The following is a 16,581-nucleotide window of genomic DNA, read 5'->3' on the forward strand; positions in this document are numbered from 1 at the left end:
TCAAAGCTATCGCTTTGAAACTTGGAATACTTGTTCACCATCATAAGCTGACCCTGTATAGCAAGAAACATAACTCCATCTTGCTTTTTGCAAGATTTATGGCCCCTTTTGTACTTAGAAAATATCAGATTTCTTGGTTAAGTTTTATGTTTAGGTCAGCTTTTCTCCTAAAAAATCAAAGCTATTGCTTTGAAATTTGAAATCTTGTTCACCATCATAAGCAGACCCTGTACATCAAAGAACATAACTCCATCTTGCTTTTTGCAAGAATTATTGCCCCTTTTGGACTTAAAAAATCAGTTTTCTTGGTTAAGTTTTATGTTAGGTCAGCTTTTATCCTAAACTATCAAAGCTATTGCTTTAAAACTTGCAACACTTGTTCACCATCATAAGCTTACCCTGTACAGCAAGAAACATAACTCCATCCTGCTTTTTGCAAGATTTATGGCCCCTTTTGGACTTAGAGAATATCAGATTTCTTGGTTAAGTTTTATGTTTAGGTCAACTTTTTCTCTTAAACTATCAAATCTATTGCTTTGAAACTTGCAACACTTGTTCACCATCATAAACTGACCCTGTACAGCAAGCAACATAACTCTATCCTGCTTTTTGCAATAATTATTGCCCCTTTTGGACTTAGAAAATCATTTTCTTGGTTGAGTATTATGTTTAAGGCAACTTTTCTCATAAACTATCAAAGCTATTGCTTTAAAACTTGCAACAGTTTTTCACCATCATGAGTGGACACTGTAATCAAGAAACATAACTCTATCCTGCTTTTTGCAAGAATGATGGCCCTTTTTAGACTTAGAAAATCATGGGTAGGACAATATTTCTATTATACAAAAAAATCAGATGAGCGTCAGCACCCGCAAGGCGGTGCTCTTGTTGTATTCGTAATTTGATATCCACGAATTTATATCCCCACATAATAGTATTTTTTGACCAAACAAAATATCCTGACCACAATTTTTAAATGTTCACAGTATTTGTATGTGTAGTTAAGTGTTTATGTATAATATTCTTGGGATTGGTGCAAAAACCGTTGAAGCTTCCTGTTTCATAATTGTACTGTGTCAGTAGACTGCCATCTAGATACGGATTTCCCCATGCAGTAGTGAAGGGGTGTTCCAACTATTTAGCTGGATCTGGCAAATAAGAAGCTTGAGAGCAGAATATAGCTCCATTATTTTTTTTGACTTCCCCAGACAAAAGAACTGATCAGAAGTCCAGGAATCGGTCATAGGGTGTAGTCAACATTAGTTGTTCAAACACCCTGTACAGCTCGAACTTAACTTGATGCAAGTACAAAAACATCAAGCATGGACTTCACTTGCTTCTTAAAACATTAAAAAAAAATCCATCTGCTGTATGTCTTTTTCTTTCTTGTTGACCTGCAGTCTCTCATGTTGAAGTAACCATTTATATTTCTAGGATCTATGGAGACCTCAAATGGTGAGCAAAGAAAGAGAAAAGCTGTAGGTAAGTGCTTTAGCAGACTGGTAATTTCACTTTGCAGAAAGAACAATTTCTTTAACATAATCTTTATAGGTTTGATACCATGAACCAAATTGCTTCATGTATGGTAAATTTTAAGTATGGATAGTTTTAATAACACTTCTCAGAGATAACTTTAAAAAAATCACCAATGTTATATTTCAGACCAAATTAAATCTGGACTTATTACTTCACCAAAATCACCAGCAGATAGTTGCCTGGCCAGCCCTGAAGAGAAGAAACGCAAAATGGAAGCATCGCAATCCCCACCACAGCAACAACATGTGATCACTTTATTACCAACAGGAAGTCCTCCACTGAGCATGCCCACAGCAGGGCATCCCATAATTCCAGCTTCAGGAACAGGAAGTCAGATATTCCTGTCTCCTGGTACATCCAGCGGTTCACAGACAATTATCCAGAATGGTACTCTCAATGGATTACCAATGTTCCAGATATTTAATAATCAAAGCATTGCCTCATCACAAACTGCTCAATTTGTAGCTATTGCTCAATCGCAAGGAAGACAAGTGGTAACAACCAGTTCACAGCCAGGGTCCACAGCTCTTCTTCAGCCTAAAGGCGTACCCTTGCTCTTTACACCTATGCCATTATCAACTGTAGTAACAAATAATGCTGGTTCCCAGTCACAAGTGTTATTTTCAAAACCAGGTGTGTTAGATTCAGTGACATCTTCAATGTTTGGGAAACCAGCCCAGACTGTGCTACAGTCTGCCGTCCAGCAGCAACACTCTGTGCTTAAAAACACTCTGACACAACCAAGGATGCAGTTACCTAATGGACAGTATATAGATTTGAAACTGCCAAAAGATTTTCCTAATGGAATGTACCCTGTTACTCCTCCTAGAACTCCAGAGGAACAAAGGTCAGAAACTGGGTCACAGGACACTGGTGAAGAAATGGAGGTAAACATTTTTTTCACTTTATCTTATTTCTGTTTTTTTAGCTCACCTGAGCAATGCTCAGGTGAGTTTTTCTGATCGCTCGATGTCCGGCGTCCGTCGTCTGTCGTCTGTCGTCTGTCGTCCGTCGTCTGTCAACATTTAGCTTGTGTATGCGATAGAGGCTGTATTTTTCAATTAATCTTCATGAATATTGGTCAGAATGATAACCTTGATGAAATCTAGGCCGAGTTCGAAAATGGGTCATCTCGGGTCAAAAACTAGGTCACTAGGTCAAATCAAAGAAAAACCTTGTGTATGCGATAGAGACTGTATTTTTCATTTAATCTTCATGAATATTGGTCAGAATGATAACTTTGATGAAATCTAGGCCGAGTTCGAAAATGGGTCATCTCGGGTCAAAAACTAGGTCACTAGGTCAAATCAAAGAAAAACCTTGTGTATGCGATAGAGGTGGTATTTTTCAATTAATCTTCATGAATATTGGTCAGAATGATAACCTTGATGAAATCTAAGCCGAGTTCGAAAATGGGTCATCTGGGGTCAAAAACTAGGTCACTAGGTCAAATCAAAGAAAAACCTTGTGTATGAGATAGAGGCTGTATTTTTCAATTCTTCTTCATGAATATTGGTCAGAATGATAACCTTGATGAAATCTAGGCCGAGTTCGAAAATGGGTCATCTCGGGTCAAAAACTAGGTCACTAGGTCAAATCAAAGAAAAACCTTGTGTATGCGATAGAGGCTGTATTTTTCAATTGATCTTCATGAATTTTGGTCAGAATGATTGCCTTGATGAAATCTAGGCCGAGTTCGAAAATGGGTCATCTCGGGTCAAAAACTAGGTCACTAGGTCAAATCAAAGAAAAACCTTGTGTATGCGATAGAGGCGGTATTTTTCAATTGATCTTCATGAATTTTGGTCAGAATGATTACCTTGATGAAATCTAGGCCGAGTTCGAAAATGGGTCATCTGGGATCAAAAACTAGGTCACTAGGTCATATCACGTAAAAAACCTTGTGTATGCGATAGAGGCTGTATTTTTCAATTGATCTTCATGAATTTTGGTCAGAATGATTGCCTTGATGAAATTTAGACCAAGTTCGAAAATGGGTCATCTGGGGTCAAAAACTAGGTCACTAGGTCAAATCAAAGAAAAACCTTGTGTATGCAATAGAGGCTGTATTTTTCAACTGATCTTCATGAAATGTAGCCAGAATGATTACCTTGATAAAATCTAGGCTGTTTTCGAAAATGGGTCATCTGGGGTCAAAAACTAGGTCACTAGGTCAAATCGAAGAAAAACATTGTGTATGCAATAGAGGATGTATTTTTCAATTAATCTTCATGAAATTTGGTCAGAGTGATTGCCTTGATGAAAACTAGGTTGGTTTTGAATATGGGTTATCTGAGGTCAGAAACTAGGTCACTAGGTCAAATTAAAGAAAAATCTTGTGTATGCGATAGAGACTGTTTTTTTCAGTTGATATTTATGAAATTTGGTCAGGTTGATTGCCTTAATGAAATCTAGGTCGAATTTGAATATGGGTCATCTGAGGTCAAAAACTAGGTCACTTGGTCAAATCAAAGAAAAAACTTCTGTATGTGATAGAGGCTGTATTTTTCAGTTGATCTTCATGAATTTTGGTCAGAATGATTGCCTTGATAAAATCTAGGTCGAGTTTGAACATGGGTCATCTAGGGTCAAAAACTAGGTCATATCTAAGAAAATGCTTGTTTTATCGCAAGAGACCAATTTTTTGGTCCAATCTTAATGAAAATTGGTCAGAATATTTGTTTCCATGAAATCACTAGGTCAAACATGTTTTACACCGTAATGGAGTGTTTCTTAGGTGAGCGACCTAGGGCCATCTTGGCCCTCTTGTATAGTTCTGTAACACTGAGCAATATGCTCTCCAGTTTGAAGGTAGTTTGACCTTAAGGTAAAACAGTTTGTCTAAACAACTAATTTTAAATCTGTTGAATGAACTGGTTGATGACAGTGGTGTTAGAAATAAGGATATACCCACTTGTTCATGAAATTAAAAAATTAGTAGCAACTCGAATGCTGTCAGATGGAAACTTTAGGTCTCTAAGCTTTTAATTTATATATCTTTAATTTTTGGTTAAATGGACACTGTACAGCTGTAAATAAATTCTAAGTAGTTTGTATTAATTCGAGCAAGTTGAAGTAAGTGCCTGCAACTTAACATTAAGTCTGACTTGCCATGTGGCCACAGTGGGCAACTCCTTAAGAAAAGTTCAAAACAGTTACAGAATAAAGGTAATTTAGGTTGTTTTAACTTGCTTTCTTTGAATTGTTTAACATGGATTGAATTACAGTGATAGCAGGTTTTTTCCTCCAACTTCAATTAACTTGTCTATACTTGCATGTATATCCTAGTTGTCATGGAGCACAGTTGAAGCAAGCTGTGAAACCTTTCTCCAAAAATATGCAAGTGCATAAACATAACTGAAACAAAGTAGATAATATTAAAGTTTCATAAGGATAAAAATTTTCTTCACTATAGCAATAGATACTAAAGTACTTGCAGCATTGCAAATTCAGGGCCTCCTCTGCTATTGGCCAATGTAGCCAAATGCTACAAATTCAAAGAACTGGCTACAGATTTTTTGAAAGTAGCTACAAGAATTTAATTAAAATGTGGATAAATTTCGGCAATTCAGATTCGATTTGGCACTTTCTCTCAGAAAGTGGCTACAACTTTATAAGGCTCAGGGAAGTTCCTGAAATTCAACTGGCATGCCTCCATATTTATTGTATTCCACAATATTATAACAGGCTGTGTTAGGTTCGGTCACGCCAGAGAAAGATGTTATTCCGCTATGTACATGTAAGATCAGTGGAGCCAGTTTCCAGAAAATGACGACAATAGTGACATTCTGTCAGGCACTGGACTCTGTGGACGGCAAGGTTCTCGGTTGCTGTAATAAAGTTACAAACCCTCAGTTGGTACGGCCAGCAGTGAAGATACCATTCCTTGCATTATGTGATAGTCACAGGAAGCGACTGAGGGTACATCAGTGTTGTCCAGGATGTGGCCACTTTTGTACTCAGGTTTGTTCAAGCGGTTCTGAGAAATTTCATAACTAGTCTTTTTTCAAATATTTAGGCTTACAATATAATGCTGCTCAAGAAGCTGCAGGGAGTCATAAGGGGTGACATTGCATATTTCGTTACTTCTCATGAACAGGCTCAGTGAAAAGAGTCTGGTATTATTTTGCTTAGTTGTCTTTTGTGCTTCCAGATGTATAATATTTAGGTTTGGTTTTGTAATATTTATGGCTAGGTGGAGTTTTAATGTTATGAAGTGTGTTGGTATTTCAGGTTAAGTAGAGTTTTAACATTTAAGGTTAAGTGGGGTGTTGATCTTAAAATGTTATGTAAGGTTGTAATAATTGGGGTTTACTGACTGTGTAGAACAAACGAAAAGAGGAAGAATATTTGGGATTGAGGGGGTCTTGTATGTAAGGTAGGAACAACTTTGGAAGGAAGGAACAGCTTTCAAATTATATTGTGTTGAAAATAAGTTTTCTAGATGTCACAAGTCATTTTGTTTGCTTGATTGAAATTTGAATTGTATTGCACCCTTTACATATAATACTGTATGTACTGGTATTCTAAAGACAGACAGTTAATATTTAGCAAACAGAATATAATCCATGATCTCATTTTTGCAGTCTCTTGTCTTACCAGTGGAGATCAGGTCTTCTGTGATAATGTGTGTTTTGTTTGCCTGTTGTTTGGTTGACGTTTTATAATTTTAAGAAAGCTTTTGTTTTTGTTTACTACAGGGCAAGTTTTTACAATGTAAGAAAGAAGGAAGCAGTTTTATACATAATTTCCATGAACAGTGTCAAGTGACAAAGGATGGCAAAAACTTCTGTCCACACTGTGGGGAAACGTCCAACCAGTACGAGGTACATCTGAGTATGCAGGAAACCAAGCCAGCAGTTGCCAAGGAGAGCAAACCTTCAAATAGATCACAGTACGTAGTTTACTTCAACTTTTGATTGTCAAGGTGCCCAAATGACTGACTAGATTTTGTTTCTGAGCAGTTTGGTAATATTGCAAAATTGTCTTGTAGGGATCTTGATATCTGTTGGTTGGGACTGGACAGTTAGCTTGGTACACTATTTCAGATACAAATTGTTCAAGTAGAATATACAAGGAAAAAGAGGTAAATCAAATAAATAATCAGTATTTGTAGAAAACTATGTACAATATATGATATATGTGTACATGCCTTGACAGATCAGTGTGTGTAGAGGGGCTTCCAGAGCCAAGTGGTTAAGATTGCTGACTACTTATTGCTTGCCACACACTACTGGGTTCAGAATCTTGCTTGAGGCATAAAGTTCTCTCATGAATGTGAGTTAGCGATCCATCTGGCTAGTGGATTGTTGGTTGTTCTACCCAGGTGCATGCCCATGCCTGAGATTTGTGAAGAGAACTATGTACATCGTAGAATAAACACACTGTATACATATGTACATATATGTGACAGTATAATCAGTATGTGTAAAATCTATGTATGCTATATGATAAAATTTAAAATGAAAACAATTTGATATTTCAGGGTGAAGGCTCGTATAGGTGTTGTAGATCGGAAGAGTACAAGTAGTGGAGAGGAGACGGCAGATGAACCAGTGGTATCACATACTCTAGATAAATCCAAGAAAGTCCTGTCTACAGGTACTTGCATAGTGCTTACATTCTGTATCACATACTCTAGATAAATCCAAGAAAGTCCTGTCTACAGGTACTTGCATAGTGCTTACATTCTGTATCACATACTCTAGATAAATCCAAGACAAGTCCATGTGCTACATCAGTGATCTTTGGCTATAGTGCTTACATTCTGTATCACATACTCTAGATAAATCCAAGAAAGTCCTGTCTACAGGTACTTGCATAGTGCTTACATTCTGTATCACATACTCTAGATAAATCCAAGGAAGTCCTGTCTACAGGTACTTGCATAGTGTTTACATTCTGTATGGAAATATGTGTTTATAAACTGCTATTTAGTTGATGTTTTACAAGGCAGTTGAATGGATAACTGAAATTAAATGGGTTCGCTTATGCTAGTAAGGAATGAATGCTTGTTCTGTTGAGATGATTAAGGTTGATGAATAGGTGTATAGTTTATTAAACTATTTTTATATTTCAGCTGATGTACCTCTTGGGCCGGATAGGTACTCCTTGGAGAGAGTGTTGTCAAGTCTTACTCATGAAAGGTGAGCTTTTCTTGAAGTAATTTTAAACTTCTGCAAGACTTCACTCACACATTATAAAGCTGAATTTGGGGACCAGTTTCAGAACTGGTTGTTAGCTCACCTGTCACATAGTGACAAGATGAGCTTTTGTGATCACCCTTCGTCCGTCGTCCATCGTCTGTGCGTGCCTCCGTCAACAATTTCTTGTCTGCACGATAGTGCTTTCATTTATGACTTTATTTTAACCAAACTTGCAGACAACTTGTATCACCATAAGATCTTGGTTCCTTTCTTGAACTGGCCAGATCCCATTATGGGTTACATAGTTATGGCCCCTGAAAGGGCCAGAATAAGCTATTTTGACCTTGTCTGCACAATAGCAGCTTCATTTATGACTTTATTTTAACCAAACTTGCAGACAACTTGTATCACTATAAGATCTTGGTTCCTTTCTTGAACTGGCCAGATCCCATTATGGGTTGCATAGTTATGGCCCCTGAAAGGGCCAGAATAAGCTATTTTGACCTTGTCTGCACAATAGCAGCTTCATTTATGATTTGATTTTAACCAAACTTGCACACAACTTGTATCACCATAAGATCTCGGTTCCTTTCTTGAGCTGGCCAGATCCCATTATGGGTTACAGAGTTAATGGCCCCTAAAAGGGCCAGAATAAGCTATTTTGACCTTGTCTGCACAATAGCAGCTTCATTTATGATTTTATTTTTACCAAACTTGCACACAACTTGTATCACCATAAGATCTCAGTTCCTTTCTTGAACTGGCCAGATCCCATTATGGGTTACAGAGTTATGGCCCCTGAAAGGGCCAGAATTAGCTATTTTGACCTTGTCTGCACAATAGCAGCTTCATTTATGATTTGAATTTAATCAAACTTGCACAAAACATGTGTCACCATAAGATCTCGGTTCTTTTCTTGAACTGGCCAGATCCCATGATGGGTTCCAGAGTTATGGCCCCTGAAAGGGCCAAAATTAGCTATTTTGACCTTGTCTGCACAATAGCAGCTTCATTTATGATTTGATTTTAACCAAACCTGCACACAACTTGTATCACCACAAGATTTTGGTTCATTTCTTGAACTGGCCAGATTCCATCATGGGTTCCAGAGTTATGGCCCCTTAAAGGTCCAAAATTTGCTATTTTGGCTTTTGCAGCCATATAGAGACTTCATTTATGGTTTGATTTGATACAAACTTCCAAAATATCTTCAACAACAATAAATCCTGGATTCCATGACAAATCTGTCCGATCCAGTCGTAGGTTCCAGAGTTATTTTATATCTGATTACCACCCCTGATTGTAATCAAAATGGATTTTTATCAGTAAGTACTTATAGGACTTATTTGAAATTTCATTATTGTCATTAGTTGGACTGAGACAATCAGGGTAGATAACTATGGACTGATTTTATGTCAAATTACCTCCCTTTATTTCAAATTAAAATTGGTATATTTCCGTAACTAATGAAGATACTGATCTGAAATTTCATTTATATCAGCAGATGGACTTGGACAATCAGTGAAGATACATATTGACTGAATTTATGACAAATTACCTCCCTTTATTTTTTATCTAAATGAATACACCTTAGCAGCTTCTAATGAGATTGGTTTGAAACGAACATATCATTTTGAGCAATGGTACTCAGGTGAGCGATACAGGGCCATCATGGTCCTCTTATTAAAATAGTCTTAGAATTGACACGTTGCTTTTGTGATCTTGAAAATAGATTTAATGAATTATGCTCACAGTTGTTGGTGCCTATAGGTAAATTATGATGTTTATTACGTATTCATGTGTAGCATGTGAATTTTTCATACCACTTTACACTAATTTTAACAGACAACAAAAACAATTCGCATGAAATTGATATGATTATTTAAGTCACTGTTTTATGTTATTTCAGGCCAAAGAAGTACCGACATCTGCCCAAATGTTTGTATACCCCGGCCTATGACAATGATTTAGAGAGAGTTGTTTATATGCTAGGTATGCAGAATGTCCTTTATCTTTGTATTTACCTGAGAGTAACTTTAATAATCTTGCAATGAGATTAATATAAATGAATGTGAGTTATAAGTGTGAGTACTTGATATCCATTGGCATCAACATTTTGTTCAAACATTGCCTCTCTGTGAACTCACCACACACTTGTAACAAGAGCTTGAAATAGAAAAAACACAAGACATAATTTTTCAGTTATCCAGAGAAAAGTTATACAAATAACTTTGAAGTACCTGTTTGATATACAATACTTGACGTCTCACAAGTGTCTTTTTCACTAGCATACTATTTTATACAAAAAAAAAAAAAACCCAGTAATTATAGTATTTGAATTAAGTTCCCCATGGGGGAACATACCATTATGACTTGCCCTACTGTTTTTAGCTCACCTGTCATGTAGTGAAAGGGTGGGCTTTTGTGATCGCCCTTAGTACGTCCATCCGTCCGTCTACAATTTCCTTGTTTTATGTCAACAGATGGACTTGGAAATCAGTGAAGATACATATTGACTGAATTTATGACAAATTACCTCCCTTTATTTTTATGTAAATGAATATACCTAGCAGCTTCTATTGAGATTGGTTTGAAACATTATTTTTGTCTTCCGTAGTAAGAAATTTCTACTTTTCTAATATATTGTTGTAAAGGCTTGTACTCTGTATCTTCTACATGCATATACCAATGCATGATTACCTCCCCTGATTTTAATAAAAATGAATTTATCTCAGTAAGTATTTATAGGACTCATTTGAAATTTCATTGTCATGAGTTTGTACTCTGTATCTTCTACATGCATATACCAATGCATGATTACCTCCCCTGATTTTAATAAAAAGGAATTTATCTCAGTAAGTATTTATAGGACTCATTTGAAATTTCATTATTGTCATTAGTTGGACTGAGACAGTAAGGGGAGATAACTATGGGTTGATTTTATGTCACATTACCTCCCTTTGTTTCAAATTAAAATGGGTGTATATCAGTAACCAATGAAGATACTGATTTGAAATATCATTTATGCCATCAGATGGACTCCGACAATAAGGGTAGATAACTTTTGACTGAATTTATGACAAAAATTACCTCCCTTTATTTTATGCAAATGAATATACCTCAGCAGCATCTGAGATTGGTTTTAAATGTTATTTAAGTCTTCCAGGGTAAGGAATAGTCATGCTAGTACAAAAATGCAGCATTTGAGCCAAGCACCCTCAGACTTGGTATGGTGTTTGGCTATGACTAGTACTTGACCCATAGGTCAAAAGGGACTGTTACAAGAAAATATTTATCCTGATGATATTTAAAGTGTATGCCTATGTGATCTATGTCAAAACTTGATCTTATCATTAAGAGCAATGGTACTCAGGTGAGCGATATAGGGCCATCATGGCCCTCTTGTTTGATGCAGGGGTAAGTGGGCATATCGTAATTTCCAGTATTGAAAAATAACTCCATTGATTGGTCTTCCAAAAATGGGTTTTCAACATTCTATCATGGCTAGTGTGGACCTTTTAAGTTTTGTTCAAATGATTCACCCCCACTGGTCACAGGTTTAAATTTTCTTGGTCCTTTTGTTCAGCTGAGTCAATGTAGAGAGTATGTTGATCACATATTCGAACTTCTGAAGACCCGGCTATGCAAGTGTACTTGTCTGTAGGTGAGAATTTATAGACAGAAGCAGACATTAGCTCATTATAACCGATAGTGTATATGTTTTACAGAGGATGGGCATGACCCGAATGAGTTGTATGATGATTTAGATGGTCAGAGTGCTCTTCATGCAGCAGCAGCTATAGGCAGCCTCAGTATAGTACATGTTCTCATACAGGTAAACATTCTATAATTCCATCAGACATTCTTTCTTGCCTCTTATAAGTTGAAGGTATTTTGTAGAAAAACCTATTAAGATAGTTGACACTTTATGACAATCACATGTGATTTCGGCATTCTCTGGTCCATATAAACATTGAACTTTATGTCTGACGAACTTTGAATAGAGTAATGTGAATATGTGATCACACCAATGTTGCCAATGATCATACGGACACACTACATTAAGAAAATCTTTATTATATATTCCTGTAGTCTGGAGCATCACCACACCACCAAGATAAGTCACTGAAGACCCCACTGATGTTTGCAGCTGAAGAAAACCACCCTGATGTTGTCAGTTATCTTATTAAAGCTAATGCTATCATTGATGCAAAGGTAAATGAAAGGTCTTTTATATTCCATTTCATAGGGGTTAAGGTCATTGACTTTGCATTGTCTATCAAAACATGGAAAGTCTCTGTTTGACTTAAAATTGGATTTATGTGACTTTAAGACCAACAAAACAAAATGTAAACCATTTGAAATTATTTTGGGGCCTCTGTGGTCGAGTGGTTAAGGTTGCTGACTTCAAATCATTTACTCAGCATGCCCACTCATTTTTAAAGTTGAGGGTACATGTACCCCCTGCTTTTGCAAAATAGGGGTACACTTCAAAATTTGGGGGTACACTACATGGCAGATCTGAAAATTTTCTATTTAACTACTGAAATTTGTATATTACATGTTTTTTGTGTTTGTTTTTTGTTGTTGTTTTCTTCATACAGAACTCTCGTGGGTGGGGTATAACAGATGAGATAATTTTAGAAAAAGTAAAATGTTTTTCCAAAGTTAAGATAGGAAATTCTGAATCAAAACACCCCTCCCTATATTATACTAAATATAAATAATTTTTCAGCAAGGTTCATGTATTCCCAATTTTCGTGAACGGAACACGATTCGTCCGAAATAACATACAGTCAACTGAAGACTGGTAAAATTCGTCCATCAATAATAAATGGCCAAACTATTACAGATATGCAATGTGTATCAAAATTGCAGTTAAATATCGAAAAATAAAATACTGTTAACCTTTTGCTGAGTTTATTAAAGCTAAAATGCCTTTTTGCGTTTCGTATCCATTCTTTTTTTGCACACGACCCGTATGACGTCCGACTAAAACATTTACCAAACCCCTCTATACAGCTGACAATTACGCCGAGAATTCGGTGATGGAAACGAAATTATAACGTTCTTGGACCGGATCTGCGTTTTAGACCATACCAAACAATTGGCAAGTGCGCGATGAAATAAACAGCGATATTGCAGCTGAACTAGAGTTCCGAATCTCTGCGTGCATGTACCCCCAACAAGTGATTTTTATGCGTGCATTTGATATTTTGTACGTGATTCACGTACTGCAGTGCGTGAATGGGCATGCTGTTACTCCTCATCGATGTAGGTTCGAGCCTCATTTGGGGCATTGAATTCTTCATGTGAGGAACCCATCCAGCTGGCTTACGGAAGGTTGGTGATTCTACCCACATGCCTGCTCGTGATGAAATAATACACTGAGGGTAGGGCTGGGACGATTTCAAAATTTTGAAACCGGTTAATCATTTGTATGAAATCGAATCGAACCGGTTAATCAGCCGCCATATTTGAAATGCTACGACCGTATAAAGGTACTTCATCAGCTGACTTCATTAGGAACTTACAGACTTAAATATAGTTTGGAAGCAGTGTGATAATTAATAAGTCATATTTTGGTGTATATGATTTTAGAGATATCACGTTAAGTAAATCCAAGACTATCAGTTGATGTGTTTTAGTGGAAATATACTGCGGGTCTATGTGCTGGTCAAAGAAATGTATATAGATAAAGTATTTGTGATGTTAACACTTTATTGTTTGAGAGCGATTAACAGTTTTGCAAAATTGAAACCAGTTTCACCTAGTAATCGAATTGGATCCGAATAACCGAGTAATCGTCCCAGTCCTAACTGAGGGGCACCTGCATCAAAGCTTGAAAGTTGCCATATGATCTATAATTGTGTTGGTACGATGTAAAACCAAACAATGAATAAATTTGAAATGATTTTCATAGGAATTTTAAGAGCATAAATTGGTCTAAAGTGCAAATGCTCTTCCTAACTTGTGACCAAGGTATAAAACTAAGCATTCTCTAAAGCAGCTGTTGTGGATTTTCTAGAACAACTATTCCTTAAACTAAGTTTGAATGCATCTTATTTTGTCATCAAGACTTTAAATCTTATCACTAATGTACAGTAAAATAATCTTAAAATAGGCATATAAAATACAAAAACATTACCATTTTAGGCTGATGATGGGATGACAGCCCTTCACTTTGCAGCAAAGGCTGGTAATGTGAACATCATTAACATGTTGTTGAACTCGGACCGTCTGGACATTAATACGACAGATGACGGAGGTTGGACACCACTGATATGGGCAGCAGAACATACCCAGGTGGATGCTGTCAAATTGCTACTCAAGAGGAAAGCAGATCCAAACTTGAGGGATAGTGTTAGTAGAGTTTTACTGCCATCTTTTCAGTTATTTGTTACCAGCATCAGTTTTAATAGCATCGAGCATAATGAAATATCAAAATTTGAAAACATTGTGGTGGGATAGTAGAAACACATAGAATATTAAGATACGTTAAATTGGATGCAGCTGTGATTCTGTATAATATATGATTTTAAATTTTACCTTGGCAAGGGTGGTTTTAAGGTGGTTATGCACTAATATATGCAAATCAAAGTATATTTCCTTTGGTCAAATATTTTCCACATGGGTAAAATGAATCTGGGTTTCTTTCTTTGTTAAATGAATCAATTATTGTTTCTTCCTTAGGTAAAATTTATCAACCAGTGATTCTTCTTTGGGTGAAACATATTTCTGTGAACTTGTGCTTCTGTGGTAACTTTAATTAGTAGATAAATGCAGCATTGCTGGGGTTATTGTGAACTAACATTAATCGTTATATGAATTTCAAGAGAAAAGTACCAGCCTGCTTAGCTCATTAGGGAGAGCGCAGATCTACAGATCACCGAGCGAGGGGTATGTTCTCCATGATGATTTGATAAAAGACATTGTGTGTGAAAACATTCGTCCTCCACCTCTGATTCATGTGGAGAAGTTGGTAGTTATTTGTGGTGAACAGGTTGGTACTGGTACAAAATCCAGGAAAACTGGTTAGGTTAACTACTCACCGTTACGTAACTGAAATACTGTTGAAAAATGGCGTAAAACCCAAAACAAATCAACAAAACAAAAGAAAAGTTGTGCCCTGCTGTTGTAAAACCAGATATTATAAGTAAGAGTGTTACTGATATCTAACTGACTATTATATGGCATGTTTATATTTGTGTGTGTATATACAGGAAGAGAATACAACAATGCATTGGGCAGCATTTTCTGGCAGTGTGGCTATAGCAGAACTTCTATTGTCTGCAGGCTGTGATCTCGATAGTTTGAATATGCATGGCGATAGACCTTTGTAAGTACATACGATTGTGTTGTAATATGGGTGAGAAATAATTAGCTCGACTATACGAAGTATAAGGAGAGCTATCCTACTCGCCCCGGCGTCGGCGTCTTTCCGCGTCCCCACCTTGGTTAAAGTTTTGGTGCACTTTCTCTTTTTTCAACTTACCTCTGTAATTACTTGATGGATTTGATTCAAACTTGAAATACTTATTCCTCATCATCATCCACATCATCTGACATAAAGGCCATAACTCTGGCACCAATATTTCATGAATTATCCCCCCTTTTCACTTAGATTTTCAGGTTAAAGTTTTGATGCACTTTCACTCTATCTCTGTTATTACTGAATGGATTTGATTCAAACTTAAAATAGTTGTTCAACATCATCATCCACATCATATGACACAAAGTGCATAACACTGGCACCATTTTTAGCTCGTCTGATTTTTTGAAAAAAAATGATGAGTTATTGTCATCACTTGAGCGGTTTTCGGCGTCTGCGTCGACGTTGCCTGGTTAAGTTTTATGTTTAGGTCAGCTTTTCTCCTAAACTATCAAAGCTATTGCTTTGAAACTTGGAATACTTGTTCACCATCATAAGCTGACCCTGTATAGCAAGAAACATAACTCCATCTTGCTTTTTGCAAGATTTATGGCCCCTTTTGTACTTAGAAAATATCAGATTTCTTGGTTAAGTTTTATGTTTAGGTCAACTTTTCTCCTAAACTATCAAAACTTTTGCTTTGAAACTTGGAATACTTGTTCACCATCATAAGCAGACCCTGTACATCAAGAAACATAACTCCATCTTGCTTTTTGCAGGAATTATTGCCCCTTTTGGACTTAGAAAATCAGTTTTCTTGGTTAAGTTTTATGTTAGGTCAGCTTTTATCCTAAACTATCAAAGCTATTGCTTTAAAACTTGCAACACTTGTTCACCATCATAAGCTGACCCTGTACAGCAAGAAACATAACTCCATCCTGCTTTTTGCAAGATTTATGGCCCCTTTTGGACTTAGAAAATATCAGATTTCTTGGTTAAGTTTTATGTTTAGGTCAACTTTTTCTCTTAAACTATCAAAGCTATTGCTTTAAAACTTGCAACTCTCGTTCACCATCATAAGCTGACCCTGTACAGCAAGCAACATAACTCCATTCTGCTTTTTGCAATAATTATTGCCCCCTTTTGGACTTAGAAAAATCATATTCTTGGTTGAATATTATGTGTAAGTCAACTTTTCTCATAAACTATCAAAGCTATTGCTTTAAAACTTGCAACAGTTTTTCACCATCATAAGTGGACACTGTACATCAAGAAACATAACTCTATCCTGCTTTTTGCAAGAGTGATGGCCCTTTTTAGACTTAGAAAATCATGGGTAGGACAATATTTCTATTATACAAAAAAAATCAGATGAGCGTCAGCACCCGCAAGGCGGTGCTCTTGTTTCATGAATTATTCCCCCTTTTTACTTAGAATTTCAGGTTAAAGTTTTGGTGCACTCACTCTATCTCTGTTATTACTGAATGGATTTGATTCAAACTTAAAATATTTGTTCAACATCATCAC

General features: G+C 36.5%; 1 protein-coding gene across 2 annotated transcripts in view; it reads left to right on the plus strand.

Annotated features, from left to right (window-relative positions):
* Positions 1-16,581, plus strand: part of LOC123550294 (uncharacterized) — a 53,655-nt gene that overhangs the window by 26,066 nt on the left and 11,008 nt on the right. For both annotated transcript variants that reach the window (XM_053524916.1, XM_053524917.1), the window contains exons 4-14: positions 1,435-1,482; positions 1,663-2,423; positions 5,224-5,499; positions 6,237-6,430; positions 7,022-7,137; positions 7,616-7,682; positions 9,592-9,674; positions 11,411-11,517; positions 11,775-11,897; positions 13,839-14,045; positions 14,906-15,021. In XM_053524916.1, coding sequence (XP_053380891.1) covers positions 1,435-1,482; positions 1,663-2,423; positions 5,224-5,499; positions 6,237-6,430; positions 7,022-7,137; positions 7,616-7,682; positions 9,592-9,674; positions 11,411-11,517; positions 11,775-11,897; positions 13,839-14,045; positions 14,906-15,021 — 2,098 coding nt within the window. The remainder of the gene's footprint in view (positions 1-1,434; positions 1,483-1,662; positions 2,424-5,223; positions 5,500-6,236; positions 6,431-7,021; positions 7,138-7,615; positions 7,683-9,591; positions 9,675-11,410; positions 11,518-11,774; positions 11,898-13,838; positions 14,046-14,905; positions 15,022-16,581) is intronic.

This window comes from Mercenaria mercenaria, chromosome 15, assembly GCF_021730395.1.
Source record: "Mercenaria mercenaria strain notata chromosome 15, MADL_Memer_1, whole genome shotgun sequence".
In the NCBI taxonomy this organism is placed as follows: Eukaryota; Metazoa; Mollusca; class Bivalvia; order Venerida; family Veneridae; genus Mercenaria; species Mercenaria mercenaria.